At 43.0% G+C, this 17,046-nt stretch overlaps 1 protein-coding gene and 1 long non-coding RNA gene across 2 annotated transcripts in view; one reads left to right on the top strand and one right to left on the bottom strand.

Moving 5' to 3' along the window:
• L3HYPDH (trans-L-3-hydroxyproline dehydratase) lies at positions 1–12,781 on the top strand. Its single transcript, XM_026480403.4, has 5 exons — positions 1–635; positions 4,418–4,587; positions 7,502–7,624; positions 7,713–7,850; positions 10,894–12,781. The coding sequence occupies exons 1-5, from the start codon at positions 119–121 to the stop codon at positions 11,017–11,019; spliced, it is 1,074 nt and encodes a 357-aa protein (XP_026336188.3). The 5' UTR covers positions 1–118; the 3' UTR covers positions 11,020–12,781.
• LOC130544795 (uncharacterized) overlaps positions 12,744–17,046 on the bottom strand; it is a 24,979-nt gene continuing 20,676 nt past the window's right edge. The window contains exon 3 of the long non-coding RNA XR_008961391.1: positions 12,744–16,156. This is a non-coding gene — a long non-coding RNA (uncharacterized LOC130544795). The remainder of the gene's footprint in view (positions 16,157–17,046) is intronic.

Raw genomic sequence — 17,046 nt, forward strand, 5'->3', positions numbered from 1 at the left:
TCTTGACTCCGAGGCCCCGCCCCGGAGGTGGGCCGCACGTCCTGCCCTTTTCCCGTGGAGTGGGCGTGTGTTTTAGAGGCTCCAAACACGCACCTCAGGTTGGTGGTAGCGTTCCTGGATGCAGGCGATGGAGAAGGCGCTGGCTGTGCCCGGGCTGCCACCGCACGACCCGGGGACGCCGGCGCTGTCGGTGGTGGACATGCACACGGGCGGCGAGCCCCTGCGCATCGTGCTGGCGGGGTGTCCGGAAGTGGTCGGCCCCACGCTGCTGGCCAAGCGGCGCTACATGCGCCAGCACCTTGACCACCTGCGACGACGGCTCATCTTCGAGCCTCGGGGCCACCGGGATATGTACGGGGCTGTGTTGGTGCCTAGCGAATTGCCGGACGCGCACCTGGGCGTCCTGTTCCTGCACAACGAGGGCTACAGCTCCATGTGCGGCCACGCAGTGCTGGCGCTGGGCCGCTTCGCCCTCGACTTCGGGCTGGTACCCGCACCCCCGGCCGGCGCCCGCGAGGTCCGTGTCAACATCCACTGCCCATGCGGGTTGGTGGCCGCTTTCGTGGAATGCGAGGGCGGCCGCAGCCGCGGCCCGGTGCGTTTCCACAGCGTCCCGGCCTTCGCGCTGGCCACAGGTAAACGGCGAGACCCTCCCAGCTCCGGGACACAACTAACTACACTAACTGTCTCTCTGGCCTGGAATTCACACAGTGCAATTAACCCACCCATGAGCCTTTGTAATTAATAAAAAGAAAACTCAAAATCAATGCAAATGTGTGTCAGCATCTTAGCCTTGCAGATTTGTGCCGTGCATGCAATTCGATTATCCCGCAGGTTATTTCGTCTTGGTCTTGAGAGACCCCTGAGGAGTACTGAATTCCGTATCTCCCTTACTCAGAGCCTCGTTCCCCACTGTCAGACATTCCCAGAGATTTCACAGTTGGGTAAGTCTGACAGGGTCAAGGAAAGAACAAAGAACGGCCAATGTACCAGGGTTCATCGGCTGGTTCAGAATACACTTACTAGACATTACCCCCTGACAAGTTACTAAACGCTGTCTTGTTTTCCTCACCTAGAAAAAGTGCCTTTCCCACTTCTTTGGGAAATAATTAAATAAGAATGAACTAAGCAATTTATAAGCAAGATGTTGCTGCTCCTTTTCTTTAAGAACAGGAACAGACCTCGAGTCCAAATCCTAACAACCCTTTAAAGCTATGCAACCGTAATCAAATTACTAACCTCTCTGTGCCTATATTTTTTCATTTATCATCTCATTTTTTGGTGAGGATTAAATGAGAGTATGCAAAGTACTTAGAAATTTTTAAAATATATTTCTAGAGACAAAAAGACTGCAGGTATAATACCCAGTGCTCATCACAATTGCCTCCTTAATACCCATCACCCATTTAGTCTATTCCCTGCACCTCCCCTCCAGCAACCCTGTTTGTTCTCTATCATTGCGAATTTCTCATGGTTTGCCTCTCTTTTTTTTTCCTTTCCCCCATGTTCATCTGTTTTGCCTTTTAAATTCCACAGATGAGTAAAATCGTACAGTATTTGTTTTTCTCCGATTTCGCTTAGCATAATACACTCTAGTTCCATCCACATTGTTGCAAATGGCAAGACTCATTCGTTTTGATGGCTAATATTCCATTATATATGTACATATATATATACACACCACATCTTTATACATTCATCAGTTGATGGATATTTGGGTTCTTTCCATAATTTGACTATTGTTGTAATGCTCCTATAAACATTGGGGGCATTCTTTTAGATCTTGATCTTTCTTGAGGATTTGTATTCTAGCTTAGCCTAATTATGAATGAGGCAGTGATAGCTCAGGCATTTGTCAGCCTTAGAGCAACCTCAAGACAGCTGAAACACACAGGTCGATGAAGAATTCCCCTGTGGAAACTGATGGCACTTTGCCTTCTAGGAGAGAACGGTGTCACATCCGGATTGGGAGGGCACTTGAGGTAGACAGGAGTTTGTTTAGGATTGCATCTCAAAAATCTCAGCAGTTTCAATAGTTTAGCTATCCAGTTTCCCCCTAGGCAGCCCCAGCAGCAGTTTGGAAGCACTCTAGATCTGTGCGAAATGACAGCTGGCAGCAGGATCACCAACGACATCATAGCTCAGGGCTGGCTGGGGCCGAGCATCACCATGTGACTACACAATAATCGGTGGGCAGTGATGGTCACTTTGAGTCACTAAAAAAGACCTGAAATTCCCTACTTTGAAAAATGCTAAAAGGGTGGACTGACAAAGTGTTCAAGACCACTGCTCTGTCCCCTCTGCATTTTGATGACCTTGCGAAAGGGAATCCACGCCTCAAGGTCATCACCTGCAAAATGAAGGTGACAATAGTACCCACCTCAGAGGACTGCTGAGTTCATTTCTATTCCACTCTGCTAACATGAAAACTACTTCGTTACTGTATTCAAGTGCTCGAACAGTAGGTAGTCAACATTTGTTGAATGAGTAAGTAAATGAAATTGGGAGAAGAATATGGCGATTAGCAAATGTAAATATTCTCTTAAGAACCCTATTCCCCTTGGAAATTAAATTTTTGGCCTTACTATTAACATTAATGTATTCCTGATGTGTGCCAAGCACTCCCCACACATCATCACGTGGAATTCACACAACAGTCCTTTCAAGGGGGGATAGCAGCTCCATGTTACCCATGAGGACACCAAAGCCACGCTTAGCTTAGCTTTCCAGCTTCCAGCAGCCCCTCATTTCCATCTACTTCCTCATTCTCCTTTCATTAAGTCTGATTTTTCTGTTGCATCAGCATCAAGATAAAGACATGTTTCATCCATAGTTGCTCTTAAGTTCCACAGGCATATTTTACTCTCTTGATTATAAACTTGCTCTGCTTTGACACATCATGTGTTCAAAGGGCTCTGTGGGCTAGCCTGGAACTGAGAGCATACTGATATCTTTGTATGACTCAGTGTGCAAACTCAGGAATACAAGAAATATTTTATTTTTCAGAATTTCTGAATATGAGACCCCATTCTGCCTTTTTTTTTTTTTAAGATTTTATTTATTTATGTGACAGAGAGACAGCCAGCGAGAGAGGGAACACAGCAGGGGAGTGGGAGAGGAATAAGCAGGCTCCCAGCGGAGGAGCCCAATGTGGGACTCGATCCCGGAACGCCGGGATCACGCCCTGAGCCGAAGGCAGACGCTTAACGACTGCGCTACCCAGGTGTCCCATTCTGCCTTGTTGATTTGCCTAGCTTCATCTGTCTACATGCTGTCCCCTTTCCTGATACACGTGTAGCAAAGGTTTCTTCGAAGAGCCAAGGCCTTGGAGAGGAGGCCCTTTTGGTCATCAGCCTACATGGTCAACGAGTGAAGCATCATCTGCCCTTGGCTGTGTGGCCCCTGCCCCTGTCCCTGCTTCCCCCTCCTCTTTGCTACCTCTGTCACACCCCGCAGCCTCCCTATAGTGCTGTGGGGAAGTCAACACACGTCCTCTGCACTCCAGACTTGCCACCTCTTTTCTCAGTCCAGAGGAAATTTCTCTATTGGCCAAGAGAAATATGGTGACCCTTCAGGACACTGCTTTGCCAACAAACCTCTTTCTCCCCAAATCTTAGGTTTCCATAAAACCTGCTTTCTCCCCTGCCATACACTCTCCCAAAGGCAGTGATCACCAAGACAGCTTGAATTGGGGAGGAGGAGGAAGAAAATGCAAGAAGGGGTACAACAGTTTGAATATCCCAAAATATCATCCAGCCCCATTCCTTTGGAAATACAAATTTAGGATTTCAAACAACTGATCTTCAGGTGAAACTTTGGGTGAGCTGGGGACTTAGAATACTCAAAAACCCTGACACAAAATGATACTGTAAACATCAGTGATTCTATAATGGCTTTATTCTGAGTATTTGCCTGCAGGATGGTCTCATGAGATGAAAATTCATAGACGAATTAGCATATATAACTTACATTAAAAAAATCGTTTTTTCATTTTGTTTTGACATTATAGCTGAAGAAAGTCAATTTGTGAATAGGATCCCAAATCCTATTTTAAATGATTCCTAGTAGTGTGAGAGGGAACTTACATTTTCCATCATTTTTTTCACACGTTGATGTCCCAGGATTTCTCCTCTCTCCATCTCTAGGAGGTTTCCTAGCAAAGATCCTCAAAGTAGTTAAGAAAATAAGTATACATGATTTAAGAAAAACATGGCATTAGATGTTCTAAAACTCATGCGAGTATCATTAAGTTAAAAATTGATGCACTCAACTAAAGGTCTATTACTATTTGATGCTTACTCGTTTTAAAAATGATTTTTTGCTTCATTCCTTTCTATGATAGGAAAAAATACCCCTCCACCAAAATATACATATTAAAAACGCTGGACAAACTTATTTTCGAATGCATCTTTTCTAGATCTCTTAGTGGATGTTCCTGGTCGTGGAAAGATGTTGGTAGACATTGCATATGGTGGGGCATTTTATGCGTTTGTTAGTGCTGAAAAATTAGGACTTGACATTTGTTCTGCAAAGACAAGGGACCTTGTGGATGCAGCAAGTGCAGTGACGGAAGCCGTCAAAGCTCAGGTCAGTACAGACACTGCTTTCATCACAAGTGCCCTCCTCTTCGGCATGGGGAGAATATAAATTACACATCTACACAGACAGTTTAATATCTATATATTTAAATTATTAGTAGGACTAAAGATAAGGTACTGGTTACAATCTAGGGCTCTATAGCAAGACTATCTAGGAGTCCCAGTTTTGCTACTTTTAAGTTTTGCAACCTTGAATGAGTTACATAACCTTTCCGTCCTGAAACGGAAATTACAAAACACCTGCTTCATAGGGAGTTATAAGAATGAAGTAAGTCAATACGTGCAAAGGACTTAGAATTGTGCCTATCATAAATGTTCAATAAGTAACTTATTAACTTTAATTTTATACATACTAGTATAATTTGTGGTTATTTACACATATAGAAAATGTATCAAACGGTATTTCACTAATTTGAAATGCATATGTTTTGCTATATGTGGTCATTCTGCAAAACTTGCAAATAATGAATGTCAACTATAGCTCACAAAATAGATTTCATTAAATCTGATCAGACTTTCTCTTATTTCACAGAGAACATTAATTCCTAACTAGTAAAATTTTGCTATATTGCTAAGAAGTTACCTAAATAACTACTCAAGTAAGTCTAGTTTTGGCTTGGGAAAACTATTCTGATAAAATCACTTTGGATAATAAATATGTCTAGAATATTCTTTTATTTCTAGCACAAGTCTGCCATTTTACATTGGGACCTGTAAATAAAACTCATATACAGTATTTAAATATTTTAGCATATGAGAATTTAAATCACTATTCTAAGTAGAAAATAACTTGTGAAAAATAGTGTCTAATAGACTTGTACTAATAATTACTATGGGCCTAACATACCTGAGACTTTAACATGATTTGTAACTTAAGCCAGATGAAAATATATACTGTATTCCTGTTCTAAATTGTCATATATCTAGGACTGTCAATACCAATAGCTGGACTTAGTTTATGATAGCAACTGTGGATCTTTGTTCTCTATCCTCTTAAAGCCCCTGTGCCCCACCCCCACTGCAGCACCATTGCCTCACAACTCTTCACAGTATGCTCCGCCCCCCCACCCCAGACTGAGCTCCTGGAAGGCGGGTTTGTTCTTTCCTGGGGCCTCTAGCATATAACCCAGCATCATGTGCGACCCAATAAGTTCTAGGAAAATGAGGTTCTGCATTTATCAATAAGTTCTAGGCAAATGAGGTTCTGCATTTATATCAATTTTTGAATAGGATCCAAATTGTTCTGCATTTATATCAATTTTTTATTCACTAAGCAGACAGCTAATAGTTTGAGCTAAAATTTGGCATGAAATAACTTCACTTTATTTTTAATGAGATCAAGAGAAAAAGGCATAGTTTTCTTGATAAGAGTAATTTTGAACTTCTCATGAAGGCTTGAACTTCTTAACAAGGTGGGAGGGGTGGACTTTGAGGGATTCTGAGAAAAATAGGAGAACAGCACCTATGAGATGACCATATATATACAGCATCATCGAGTAGAGCGGGATCAGGCAGCAGAACTACTTTGTGAATGGCTGACCGTTCACACCGCTGATGCAGATTTAGGGAAGGCCATTTTGGTGGGGGCGGAAGTTAATACATTCATCTTCATTCATTAATTTTTTTAAGTTTTAATTTAAATTCCAGTTAGTTAACCTACGGTGTAATATTAGTTTCAGGCGTATTCATTCTTATAACAAGCATTTACCTAGAACTTATTGAGTCGCACATGATGCCATGTTAGATGCTAGAGACCCCAGGAAAGAACAAACCCGCCTTCCAGGAGCTCAGTCTGGGGAGAGGGGGGAAGCATCCTGTGAAGAGTGTGAGGTAATGGTGCTCGGGTGGGGGTGGGGCACGGGGGCTTTAAGAGGAAGGACAACAAAGATCCAGCAGGAAGACCTCTGACACTTGGCTTTAGATGGACTCTGGATTTTAAGAACCCCAATCTATCCACGTGCTTCAGATGACAGGTAAGTAGGAGAGGAAGGTCTGATTGTAAGGATGCGCGTGGAGGGGAGATCATAGTTTGAGAGCTAGCAGACGTCACAGAAACTGAGGAAAAGTTAACCTAGACCTCCCGAGAAGAGCAGGAAGCACGGCACACTTGGGCCTCCCTCGCTTTACCGCTGATGGGCTTAGCGACCGTGCCAGTGCCCGCTTCTGAGTGTGTCTGCTGCTTTTTATAATAATACCAGCTGACTTCATCCTTTACAGATCTTTTTTTTTTTCATCCAACCGCTCTCCCACCTAATAAATAGCTTCTGCATTCTTATAACTTGGGCTTGCTCAAAATTTTCTTTTGAGAGCTGAGTGAAGAAACTTACTTAACACCCAACTCAGGCCTCTTCAGTTTCCAAAGTAACACACTTACAAAGCAGCAGCTGAGGATGTCACTCACCCTCACAGCCTCCTCACAGCCTCTTCCAAGGCCTCGTCTCTGCCAATGGTATTAACTCCAGCCCCAGACGTTCACTGTCTGCCTCTTCTACCTTATCCCCTTCAAGCTCCTGAGAGGGAGCACAGGACTGCCTTAGCCCCTCGTCTGAGCCGTGGCCAGTCTGGGATTAACCATCCTGGCGTCAGTGCTTCACGCGTTTGGAGTGTGTGTGTGTGTGAGAGAGGACTGTTCCTTTAGCAGAGGCTATATGTAGGACAGATGCCTTAGGAGGGATGCTATGATAAGAATCATAACTTCCAATGAAACTATGTTTATTCATCTAGACAAAGACATCATTTACTGCCTTGACCCAAAAGGTATTTTAAAAATGACAGAGTGAAAAGTTATGCCTCAGAGTACCCCATCTATATTATTTATAAAGATAAATTTGAATCAAAATATTTATTTTACATGTAATCTTACACGACAATGTATATTACATAACTTTCCTTGTCATTTGCAGTTTAAAATTAATCATCCTGAGAGTGAAGACCTTTCCTTTCTGTATGGAACTATATTAACAGATGGAAAAGACCCTTACAGCGAGGAACCAACCACCAACATCTGCGTGTTTGCAGATGAACAGGTATTAAAACTGTAACATTCGGCACAAAAGCCCGATGGCATGAACTGGAACACTGTGAACACTCTCCTCTTCATTTACTCTGAAACAGGTTGACAGAAGTCCTACTGGATCGGGCGTGACGGCCCGAATTGCCTTACAGTATCACAAAGGGCTTCTAGAACTGAACCAGACCAGAGCTTTTAAAAGCAGTGCAACTGGCTCAGTATTCACGGGGAAGGCTGTGAGGGTGAGTGACATCCTTAGCTGCTTCTTTGTAAGTGTGTTACTTTGGAAACGGAAGAGGCCTGAGCTGGGTGTTAGGTAAGTTTCTTCACTCAGCTCTCAAAAGAGAATTTTAAAGCAGGCCTGTAGAAACTTCTGTTCTGCTAGGATATTGATTCTCAAAGTGCGGTTTGGAACTCCTGGGGGTCCCCAAGGTCCTTTCCAAGGGTCCACAAGGTCACAACTTAGTATGCAGTAACATTAAGACATTATTTGCTTTTCACTTTCATTGTCTCACAAGTGAACAGTGGACCCTCCAGAGGCTACGCGGTAGGTGACCAGCCCGCTAACCGAATGCAGACGCAGATGTGAGAATCTAGCTGTCTTCGGTAAAACCAAGCATTAAGGAGGTTTGCAAAATTGTAAAAGACATGCCATTTTCCTCATTAAAATTTTTTATTTTGGCAAATATAGTTCTCTTCCCAAAATATGTTGTTTTTGTTAACATGTAATGGGTTTTTTATTTTTTAATGAATTAATGAACAAATACCTTTAATTTCCAATATGGTAAATATTAATATATATAACCTGCATAAACAAAAACTTTTAGATGCTCAAATCTTTTTATTTTATTTTATCTATTTGTCAGAGGGAGAGAGAGAGAGGCACAAGCAGGGAGGAGCGGCAGGCAGAGGGAGAAGCACTCTCCCCACTGAGCACTATATGGGGCTCTATCCCAGGACCCTGGGATCATGACCTGAGCTGAAGGCAGATGCTTAACCAACTGAGCCACCCAGGTGCCCCTAGATGCTCAAATCTTAAGGCATAAAGGAGTCCTGAAACCGAAAAGTTTGAGAACCACTAACTTAGGGTTTGGATTTTTTTGTCGTTTTTGTTTTTATTCTACAGGAGTGTTTCAGTTTTTATAATAGGATGTGAAAGTCCTGAAAAGTTGTGAAAAATAAAACTTTTGTAATAGAATCAAGTTTTAAATGTGTTAACAGAAATAGTAAACTCTATTTACTAACAAATCATAGTAAATGAAATCTACGCTAATTAAATTTAGTGAATGAATTTAGTAGATACATTTAGTAAATGAATCTATTCATAGAGTCCTTTAACAAAACAAAAAAATCTATCCTAATATAGACTTTTATATCCTAATACAGCTGTTTTTGAAGTTTGGTTTTCCTGAATATTGAATTTTGTTTTAAGTTAGGGATTCTTATTTAATATAGTGGTCTTATGAGATACCAAACCATTTTTGTCATATGCAAAAATTTGGAACATATTGTTTTCAAGTCTGAGATTGAAAATAAAACAATCTATAACATTTATTGGGTGCTTCACTGTAAAGTTCCAAGCTAAGTACTTTATGCATACCTTCTTGGGGCACCTGGGTGGCTCAGTCAGTTAAGTGTTATTAACTGAAACTCTTAATTTCAGGTCAGGTCATGATTTCAGGGCTGTGAGATCAAGCCCCACAATGGTCTCTGAGTTGGGCGTGGAGCCTGCTTAAGATTCCCTCTCTCTCTCTCCCTCTGCATGTGCCTTTCTCAAATAAATAAATAAATAAATAAATAAATAAATAAATAAAGTAAAATAAATATATACATACCATCTCATTTAATCCTCACAAGAATCTTGGCAGGTCAGTACTGTTATTATCCTTTTTAAACAGATGATAAAATGGAGAGTTACAGAGTTTAGGTAATTTGCCAGAGGTCGAAGAGATAGTGAGTATCAGAGCCAGACTCTGCATGCGGACCTCTCTGAGTAGACCCTGCACTGTTAAGCACTACTGTATTGTTATTAGACAAAGCAAATTTTCAATGAGACTTTTATTACAGCAGCTTTATAAAAAGATAATGAAATTACTGTACCCTAATCTAATAATTTATGCCTTACCATAAGATTTAGTTATTCTCGTGTTTAAAAATTAAGAAATAAGGGGCAGTTAGGTGGCTTGGTTCGTTGAGCGTCCAACTCTTGGTTTTTGCTCAGGTCAGAATCTTGGGGTTCCGAGACCAAGCCCCACCCAAAAGGGGCTCCATGCTTAGCAGAGTCTGTATCTCTCCCTCTCCTTCTGCGTCTCCCCCTGTTCATGCTTGCACGAGCGCACACTCTGTCTCTCTCTAACTAATAAATACATCTTTAAAAAATTAAGAAATAGAAAGGATACTCTGTAGTTAAGATTTGGACTTATTTCTTTTATAGTTAATAATCATACTTGACAGGACATCTTCACTCTTACCACACACCTTCCCTCTCCGTCCGGACTTTTCCAAGCTCTCGGATGGTACCGTCTCAGTCTCTTTCCCTGCCCCAGCTTCCTCTCCCTGTCCTTCCACTTACGGTCCCCAGCATTTCATTGTTAGTTTCCTCCTCATCTCTTCTGCTGCCACTGGGCAATTTCACCCACTTTTGAGACTTCAACCCCCAACCACGCACTGATCATGACTCCCAAACCTTCATCCCTCCCGTGCCGACTGTGTGCCTCTCTCCTGAGTCTAACACTCATATTCCCAGCTGTCCACAAAACTCATCTCGAGATGACTGTCTCAGAGATATGTCATCTTGTTAAAAAGCTCTTCCTTTCTTCCTAAATGTGCTCCTCCCATCTCATGCCCTATCTTGGTTAATGGGAGTCCCTGCCTCACACCCCAACTAGGAACTACGCTCACATTGAACTCATTCCTACTCCTCACCCCCCACGTACATCAGTCCCCAGGCCTGCCAATTCTACCTGCAAAGTATCTCTGTTTTGTTCTTCTCCATCCTCCCTAAAAACTGCCTGAGTGACTCTAGAGTCCATCAGTGAATGAAGGTTTCCTCTGAAGAAGTTTTTCTGGTTTCTAGTTGCTTTCCTCTCTGATTTGTCCTCATTTTACAGCTAAACTTATCTAAAACACAAATGTGATCATGTCACTCTCCTTAAAAATCTTCCATTACCTACAAGATTAACCCTTGGGTTTTCTTTAAAATGGTAAAAGTCAGGAATATGACTCAAGGCCAGACACAATATAAGTGCGGTATTTTGATATTATATTCCTTTCATCTTTTCTCAGGAAGCAAAATGTGGGGATTTTAAAGCTGTTATAGTGGAAGTGTCTGGACAAGCCCATTACACAGGCACAGCAAGTTTCACAGTAGAAGATGACGACCCACTGCAGGATGGATTCCTTCTCAAGTGACTTCAGGACTTTTCAGAGCTTTCTCTGAATTTTGTGGAAAATGATATCCAAATTGTACGACTATCTTTCTTTCTAAAATAGTATGCTATGACTAAATAGAATCATTATACCTCATATTTGCACATGTAATTGGCATCAATGTCTCCTATGTCTAACTTACAAAATGCTGCAAATTCGGAATATTTTTCTAGTTATTACCATATCAGGTAAAATTAATACCTTAGTCCTGTTACTTGTAAAATGTTACTCACTGCTAGCTACTGTAGTATTTTGTTTTAGATGCTCTCTGAATGATAGCTTGAATTGTAGCCCTTACAGCAATGACTCTTACAAGTTCATTATTTTAGTCTTCCAGTTTTTGAGTAAGATAATGTCCTCTCTCTGAGCAGGATGTAAGGGAGATGGATTCAACCCTTAGCACACTTGGCCTGGGAAGGACTGGGGTGGGTCAACTTCTTGGGACAGATGTTGTTATAGCCGGTGTTCTCTGCTGCGAAGTCCAGCTCGTACTCCAAGGTACTGAAGTGCCCTGAGCTGATGTGAGAAGACCAGTGAACATTCAGACTTTTGTTTTATCTTTAAGGCTCTTATAAAAGGGGTTGTTTACTGCATTATAAACACAGTGCAAATCAGTGAATTACTGCAGTAGGGTGAGTCTCCTACACGACCAACTACATGCTGGGTAGATTTGAAGCCTGAAAGAAATGTCAACTATTACTTCTTGCTAGTTAATTGTCTGTGAACCTGTTAAAAATAAAATCTGATCAGGGCGCCTGGGTGGCTCAGTTGGTTAAGTGGCCGATTCTTGGTTTTGGCTCAGGTCATGATCTCAGGGTCGTGAGACTGGGCCCCGCGTCAGGCTCTGCGCTCACGTGGAGTCTGCTTGAGATTCTTTCTCTCCCTCTGCTCTTCCCCTGCCCCTGTGCTCTCTCCTGTGCGCTCACTCTCTAAAATAAATAAATAAAATCTTTGAAAATAAAATTTGATTTTTCAGTCGCTATAAGACGAGGTATTAAGAAGTTATTCAATATGTGATGCTCTCAATAGTCAGTAGAGCCTGTGAGGCATTTTTTTTCTGAGCATACAGTAAATTTTTTTAAAAAGATTTTATTTATTTATTTGACAGAGAAAGAGACTGCCAGAGAAAGAGGGAATACAAGCAGGGGGAGTGAGGGAGGAAGAAGCAGGCTCATAGCGGAGGAGCCTGATGTGGGGCTCGATCCCATAACGCCGGGATCACGCCCTGAGCCGAAGGCAGACACTTAACCGCTGTGCCACCCAGGTGCCCCTGAAGTAATTAATTTTAACTGATTTTGTCACCCAGTTATTAAGTCTGTGATTGAATTACCAGACCAAAATGCAAGATTTATAGCTTTATAACTTTATAGTTAATGTTCTTGATTTCCCTATTATACAAAACCTAATGCAAATGTTTTCCACTCATTCTCTATAACATTCTGTGGTAAAGAAATCACTTATCTTCAAACAAATGACACTGTCACTAGCTTACTATGACAGGCAACTTTCTACACATTAGGGAGATTTGCTGTCCTTTCCTTTTACAATGAAAATAGAGGGGCACCTGGGTGGCTCAGTCAGTTAAGCCTCTGCCTTCAGCTCAGGTCATGATCCCAGGGTCCTGGGATGGAGCCCCGCATCAGGCTCCCTGCTCGGTTGGGGAGCATGGTTCTCCCTCTCCCGCTCCCCCTGCTTGTAATCTCTCTCTTTCCGTCAAATAAATAAAGTCTTTAAAAAAATAAAATGAAAATAGAGCTACTATTTTCTCTCCAAATTTCACAAGTCATATTAACTTGCCTACATTAAAAAGTAGGCATTGCCTATGTCTTCCTAAATTCTAATCCAAACCAGAGACACACTGTGCAGTAATATTCACCCCTTCTGCACTTCACCGCCTCTCCTGGAGTCAACACTAGGGAAATTAATTCCCCCACCCCCCACCTCCATGTGTTTAACCAGTCACAAAGCCCCGCTGAGTCTACCTTCTAAATATTGCTCACAACTATCCCTTCCCATCCTTGGTAAGGGTCTTGCCTCATTAATTAACCTCTTTCAAGCCAACTCCTTTCCCTCACTGATCTCTTAGCTCTAGGCACTTAAGCGTGCTCATCATAAACAAAATGGCACAAACGTCCTTTGTCTGCCTTCCTCCTTAGCTTGCTGTCGCCCGTTTCCTTCCTTTTGTAGTCAAATGTCTACATTCCTGACTCACTGCTCATGGGGTACACTCGTCTTCCATTTGTTATTTGACTATCATCATTTGGTTTCTACCTCATTATTCACTGGAAATTATGCTTGAGCTAACTGCCAGATCCAACAGTCCCCCGAGGGTTTACGCGATCCATGGTGGCTGCTGCTGCGGCCTCCTGGCAGGCGAGTGTGGTACATGTTGGGGCAGGTGCCTCCATGCCCTTGGTGCTGGGTCAGCCACAGAGACACTCACGGGAGCTCTCAAGGTCACCAGGTTAGTCCCCAGTCCCCATTGGTACCCACCAGTGCTGCAGTCGTGTGGGCTCAGGGCCATCTGCTCTTCGCCATGAAGTTGCAATGAGTTTTGCTCCAAGTCCTCTAAACTCCATAAGAGTTGGGGCACCCTTCTCTTCATCTCCTAAAACCCACAAATTCCATACCATCCCTCTTTAGGACAATGCTTCTCATACCTGTGGGTATGAATTACCTGGGCATCTTAAATTGCAGATTCTCATTTAGTAGGTAGGGGTGGGGCAGTTCTAGCAAGCTCCCAGGTGATGATGCTGCTGGTAGGACTGCGCTGGCGTAGCAAAACTTCCTAACCCATCTGTTTTAGTTGCCCATACGGGTCAAGGCTTTACAGGTGAGCCTTCTCCTTTTTGCACTCAAATACATAAGGAGCTGTGAGTCCTCCGCTGAGAGGTGACCTCATGGTCGCAGCAATGTTCCTGAGAAGAGGCTGAGAAAATGAGCTTTGAAAAGCAAAACAAAATGAAAACCAAAAACACAAGACCGCTGACTTCTCAATTGGCCAGTGTGCCCCATGAAACATGTCACTCCAACCTGCCTGGCTTTTCTCCCGTTACCTGCTTCTTAATTTTTCTCTAGTCCCTAGCGTTCCCCCCATGGTTCTTCTCTCTCTCCACTCAATACCCTGTCTCTAGTCATCACATTCATGCCCATGCCTTTCTTTCTTGTAGAGAGAGGCTGACAACTTCCAAATCCCTAAATCCTAAGGTCCGGAGCCATACTTCAGGTCCACTACTTGGTGGGCAAGTCAGACTCATCTGCCCCCTAGAATGTGCCCCTCCTCCCATATCCGCTAACCTGATGGATGGTACCGCCATCCCGCGAGCCTCGAACTTGCATTTATCCCTGGCTGCCTGTCCAGGCCCTTCCATCCTGTCTGTTGATGCTCCTGAGGCGGATGTCTGTGGATTCGGTTGGCATCCTTCCTTTCGCCTTCCTTTATCAACGACACTCACCTTTTCCTGTGGAAAACTATCCCTCCCCTGCATGCAGCCTTGCTGGGACTGCCGGACTCTCCCTGGACCTGGGATCTTGAGAGAAATGACACAAGGTCTGACAAATGGTGAAGTGGATTTACTCCAATAGTGCTTTAAAGAGATCACCCTCCATTTGTTTCTGCTTCGCTACCTGCTGTCTCTGCCCCAACTTCTCTTGTTCTTGGGGCTGGCTGTTAGATTATCCTTTTGTAATTTGAACTCCCCCTATCCCTCCAACAAATCTTTTTTTTTTTTCTCAAGTGAGACAGTGCCCTGTTTCTGTTGTTTATATCCAAAGACCCTAAACCATATACTACCTCCTTAAAATCTCTCCTGCTTCACCGTGCCTTAATTCAGACTCTTTTCATTTCTCCTCTGGGCTATTACAATACCTTTTCTTAACTGGTCTCCTGGTTGCCAGATTCTCCTCCTACAGTCACTCAAAAATAGGTTTTGTGTATCTAGCAGTTTTTCCAAATGCTGAGTGTTAAGGATCTAATAACATGCCAAACAGACAAAGTTCTAGTCTTCACAAAGCCTACAGTCTACAGTGGCAGGTAATGATTCATCACAAAAATATAATTATAGGCAGTGCTGATGTCCTACAAGCCAAGGAAAGCTTCCTCTGAAAGACTAACATTCATGTGGAGACAGGAATGCAAGGGAACGGGGGAGAAGGCGACAGAAAGGAGTTCTCTAGGCAGAGGGGCTGGTAAGTGCAAATGCCCTATGATGGAAGGTTTAAAAAACTCACAAAAGGCCAGTGTGACTAGAGTGGAGCAAAAAGAAGGAATGTAGCCCCAGATGAGACCAGAGAGGAAGCCGATGTGAGCTCATGCACTGCCTTGTAGGAACTATTAAGGATTGGGGTCCTTATTCTATATTAAAAGGAGAAAGTCATGAGAGAGGTTTCAGTAGGTGAGTGGCATCATCAAAGTTACTTTGTTCAGAAAGGCATGCGGCCTACAGTGTAGCGCGGGGGCTGGATGTGGGGACACAAGTTCAGAGGAGGCAGCATAGTTGAAAGAAGAGAGGGTGAAAGCTAGGAGTCAGGTGGAGGATGGAGTGATGGAGGAAGTGAATGGATACAAAGACATTTAACAAGTAAAATCCCTAAGTCTTGGTGAAAAATTGGACATGGGCTAGTGGTGAGGAAGAAGAATTAATCTAGAAAGAATCCTAAGTTTTTGCCTTATATGCTAGATGGAAGACAGTGCCATTTTCTGAGATATGAAATGTTGAGGACCAAGGGTTTTTAGGAAAAGTGGATCATGAATTCCATTCCGGTCATGTTGAGTTTGAGGTGGTTTTGCACATTCAGGGAAGATGCCAAGTAACAAGCAATAGGGCTTGAGGCTAGGGAGGTAATATGGAGTTATGAATACATAGTTTTCAAAGCTCTGGGTATGAGTGAGATGAGGATGTTCAGAGCTGCCAAGGACTAGGCCTTGATGGACACTGGCATTTAGAGGCCGATGATGGGGTGAACAGCAGGGGACTCTGAGGCAAACAACGAAGGCAGAAAACCGGGAAAGTGAGGGCACTCTTGTCTTTCTGAACCATACCTGATCATGGCGTTCCCATGCTTCGACTCCGTCAATGGCTAGTGCCGCTCCCCCATTTCCCCTGATGCAGTTCAATCTCTGTAACAAGACATGTGAGGCTTCATAAGAGCGCCCCAGTCAACGTTCATCACTTCTCATTTTATCACTCACTTCTCTCTTCACTCCCTAACCTCACTCACCAGTACCCAAGAGTCAAGGACTTGGGCACTGACCTTCAGACTTCGCACAGGAACCAAATGTCCTTCCCTGTCTTCTCTTTTTGGAGAGACCAATGTCACCGCTGGTGTGAAGTCTTCATCAGCTACCCTAGGAAGAGCCAGTCACCTCTATAGAATTTCATTATATTTTTTAACAACACTTATGATATTGTAATATATTTGTGATTGCCTAAAACCGCAAGCTTCTTTGGGCTGAGATCCTTATTTGTTATCTCTGAAAACCTAGCCCAGAGAAGATTTGCTAAATAAATTCATCTATTATATATTTTTGTCTTAACTCAGTGGTTCTCAGTTGTGGTCATCCTGCCTTCCTCCGGGCAGGACATTTTTAGTTGTCACTACTGGCATGTTGTGGGTAGAGGCTAGACACTGCTAAACATCCCATAATGCATTTCCAGAATGCATTCATTTGCCACCATAAACTTCTATTTATCCTGCAAATTTCCAGTAAGATATTTTTCCTCACTGAAATAAGCATGGATGCTTTGGAAAGCACTAGCATCAGTGATTCTAAGATCTGCAAATGTGCTGGTCATTCTTTAGAGCAGTGTTTCTCAAACTACACTGGGCATCAGAATCACCTGCTGGGCCCCACCCCCAGAATTCAGATTCAGTAGATTTGGGGTAAGGCCTGAGAATCTGCATTTCTAACAAGATCCCAGGCAATGCTAACGCTGCTGGTGTATGGTCCACACTTTGTAAACCATGGTTTTAGAGAACCTAAGGGTTTATCACATTTTCCCCCATTCG

The sequence above is a fragment of the Ursus arctos genome, unplaced genomic scaffold (genome assembly GCF_023065955.2).
Source record: "Ursus arctos isolate Adak ecotype North America unplaced genomic scaffold, UrsArc2.0 scaffold_25, whole genome shotgun sequence".
Classification (NCBI taxonomy): Eukaryota; Metazoa; Chordata; class Mammalia; order Carnivora; family Ursidae; genus Ursus; species Ursus arctos.

Excerpts from the sequence above, each read along its gene's own strand:
- L3HYPDH (XM_026480403.4), top strand. The coding sequence starts at position 119 with ATGCAGGCGATGGAGAAGGCGCTGGCTGTGCCCGGGCTGCCACCGCAC. Across the intron at positions 636-4,417 it reads GGCCTTCGCGCTGGCCACAG|ATCTCTTAGTGGATGTTCCT; the intron begins GTAAACGGCGAG and ends CATCTTTTCTAG. Across the intron at positions 4,588-7,501 it reads CGGAAGCCGTCAAAGCTCAG|TTTAAAATTAATCATCCTGA; the intron begins GTCAGTACAGAC and ends TGTCATTTGCAG.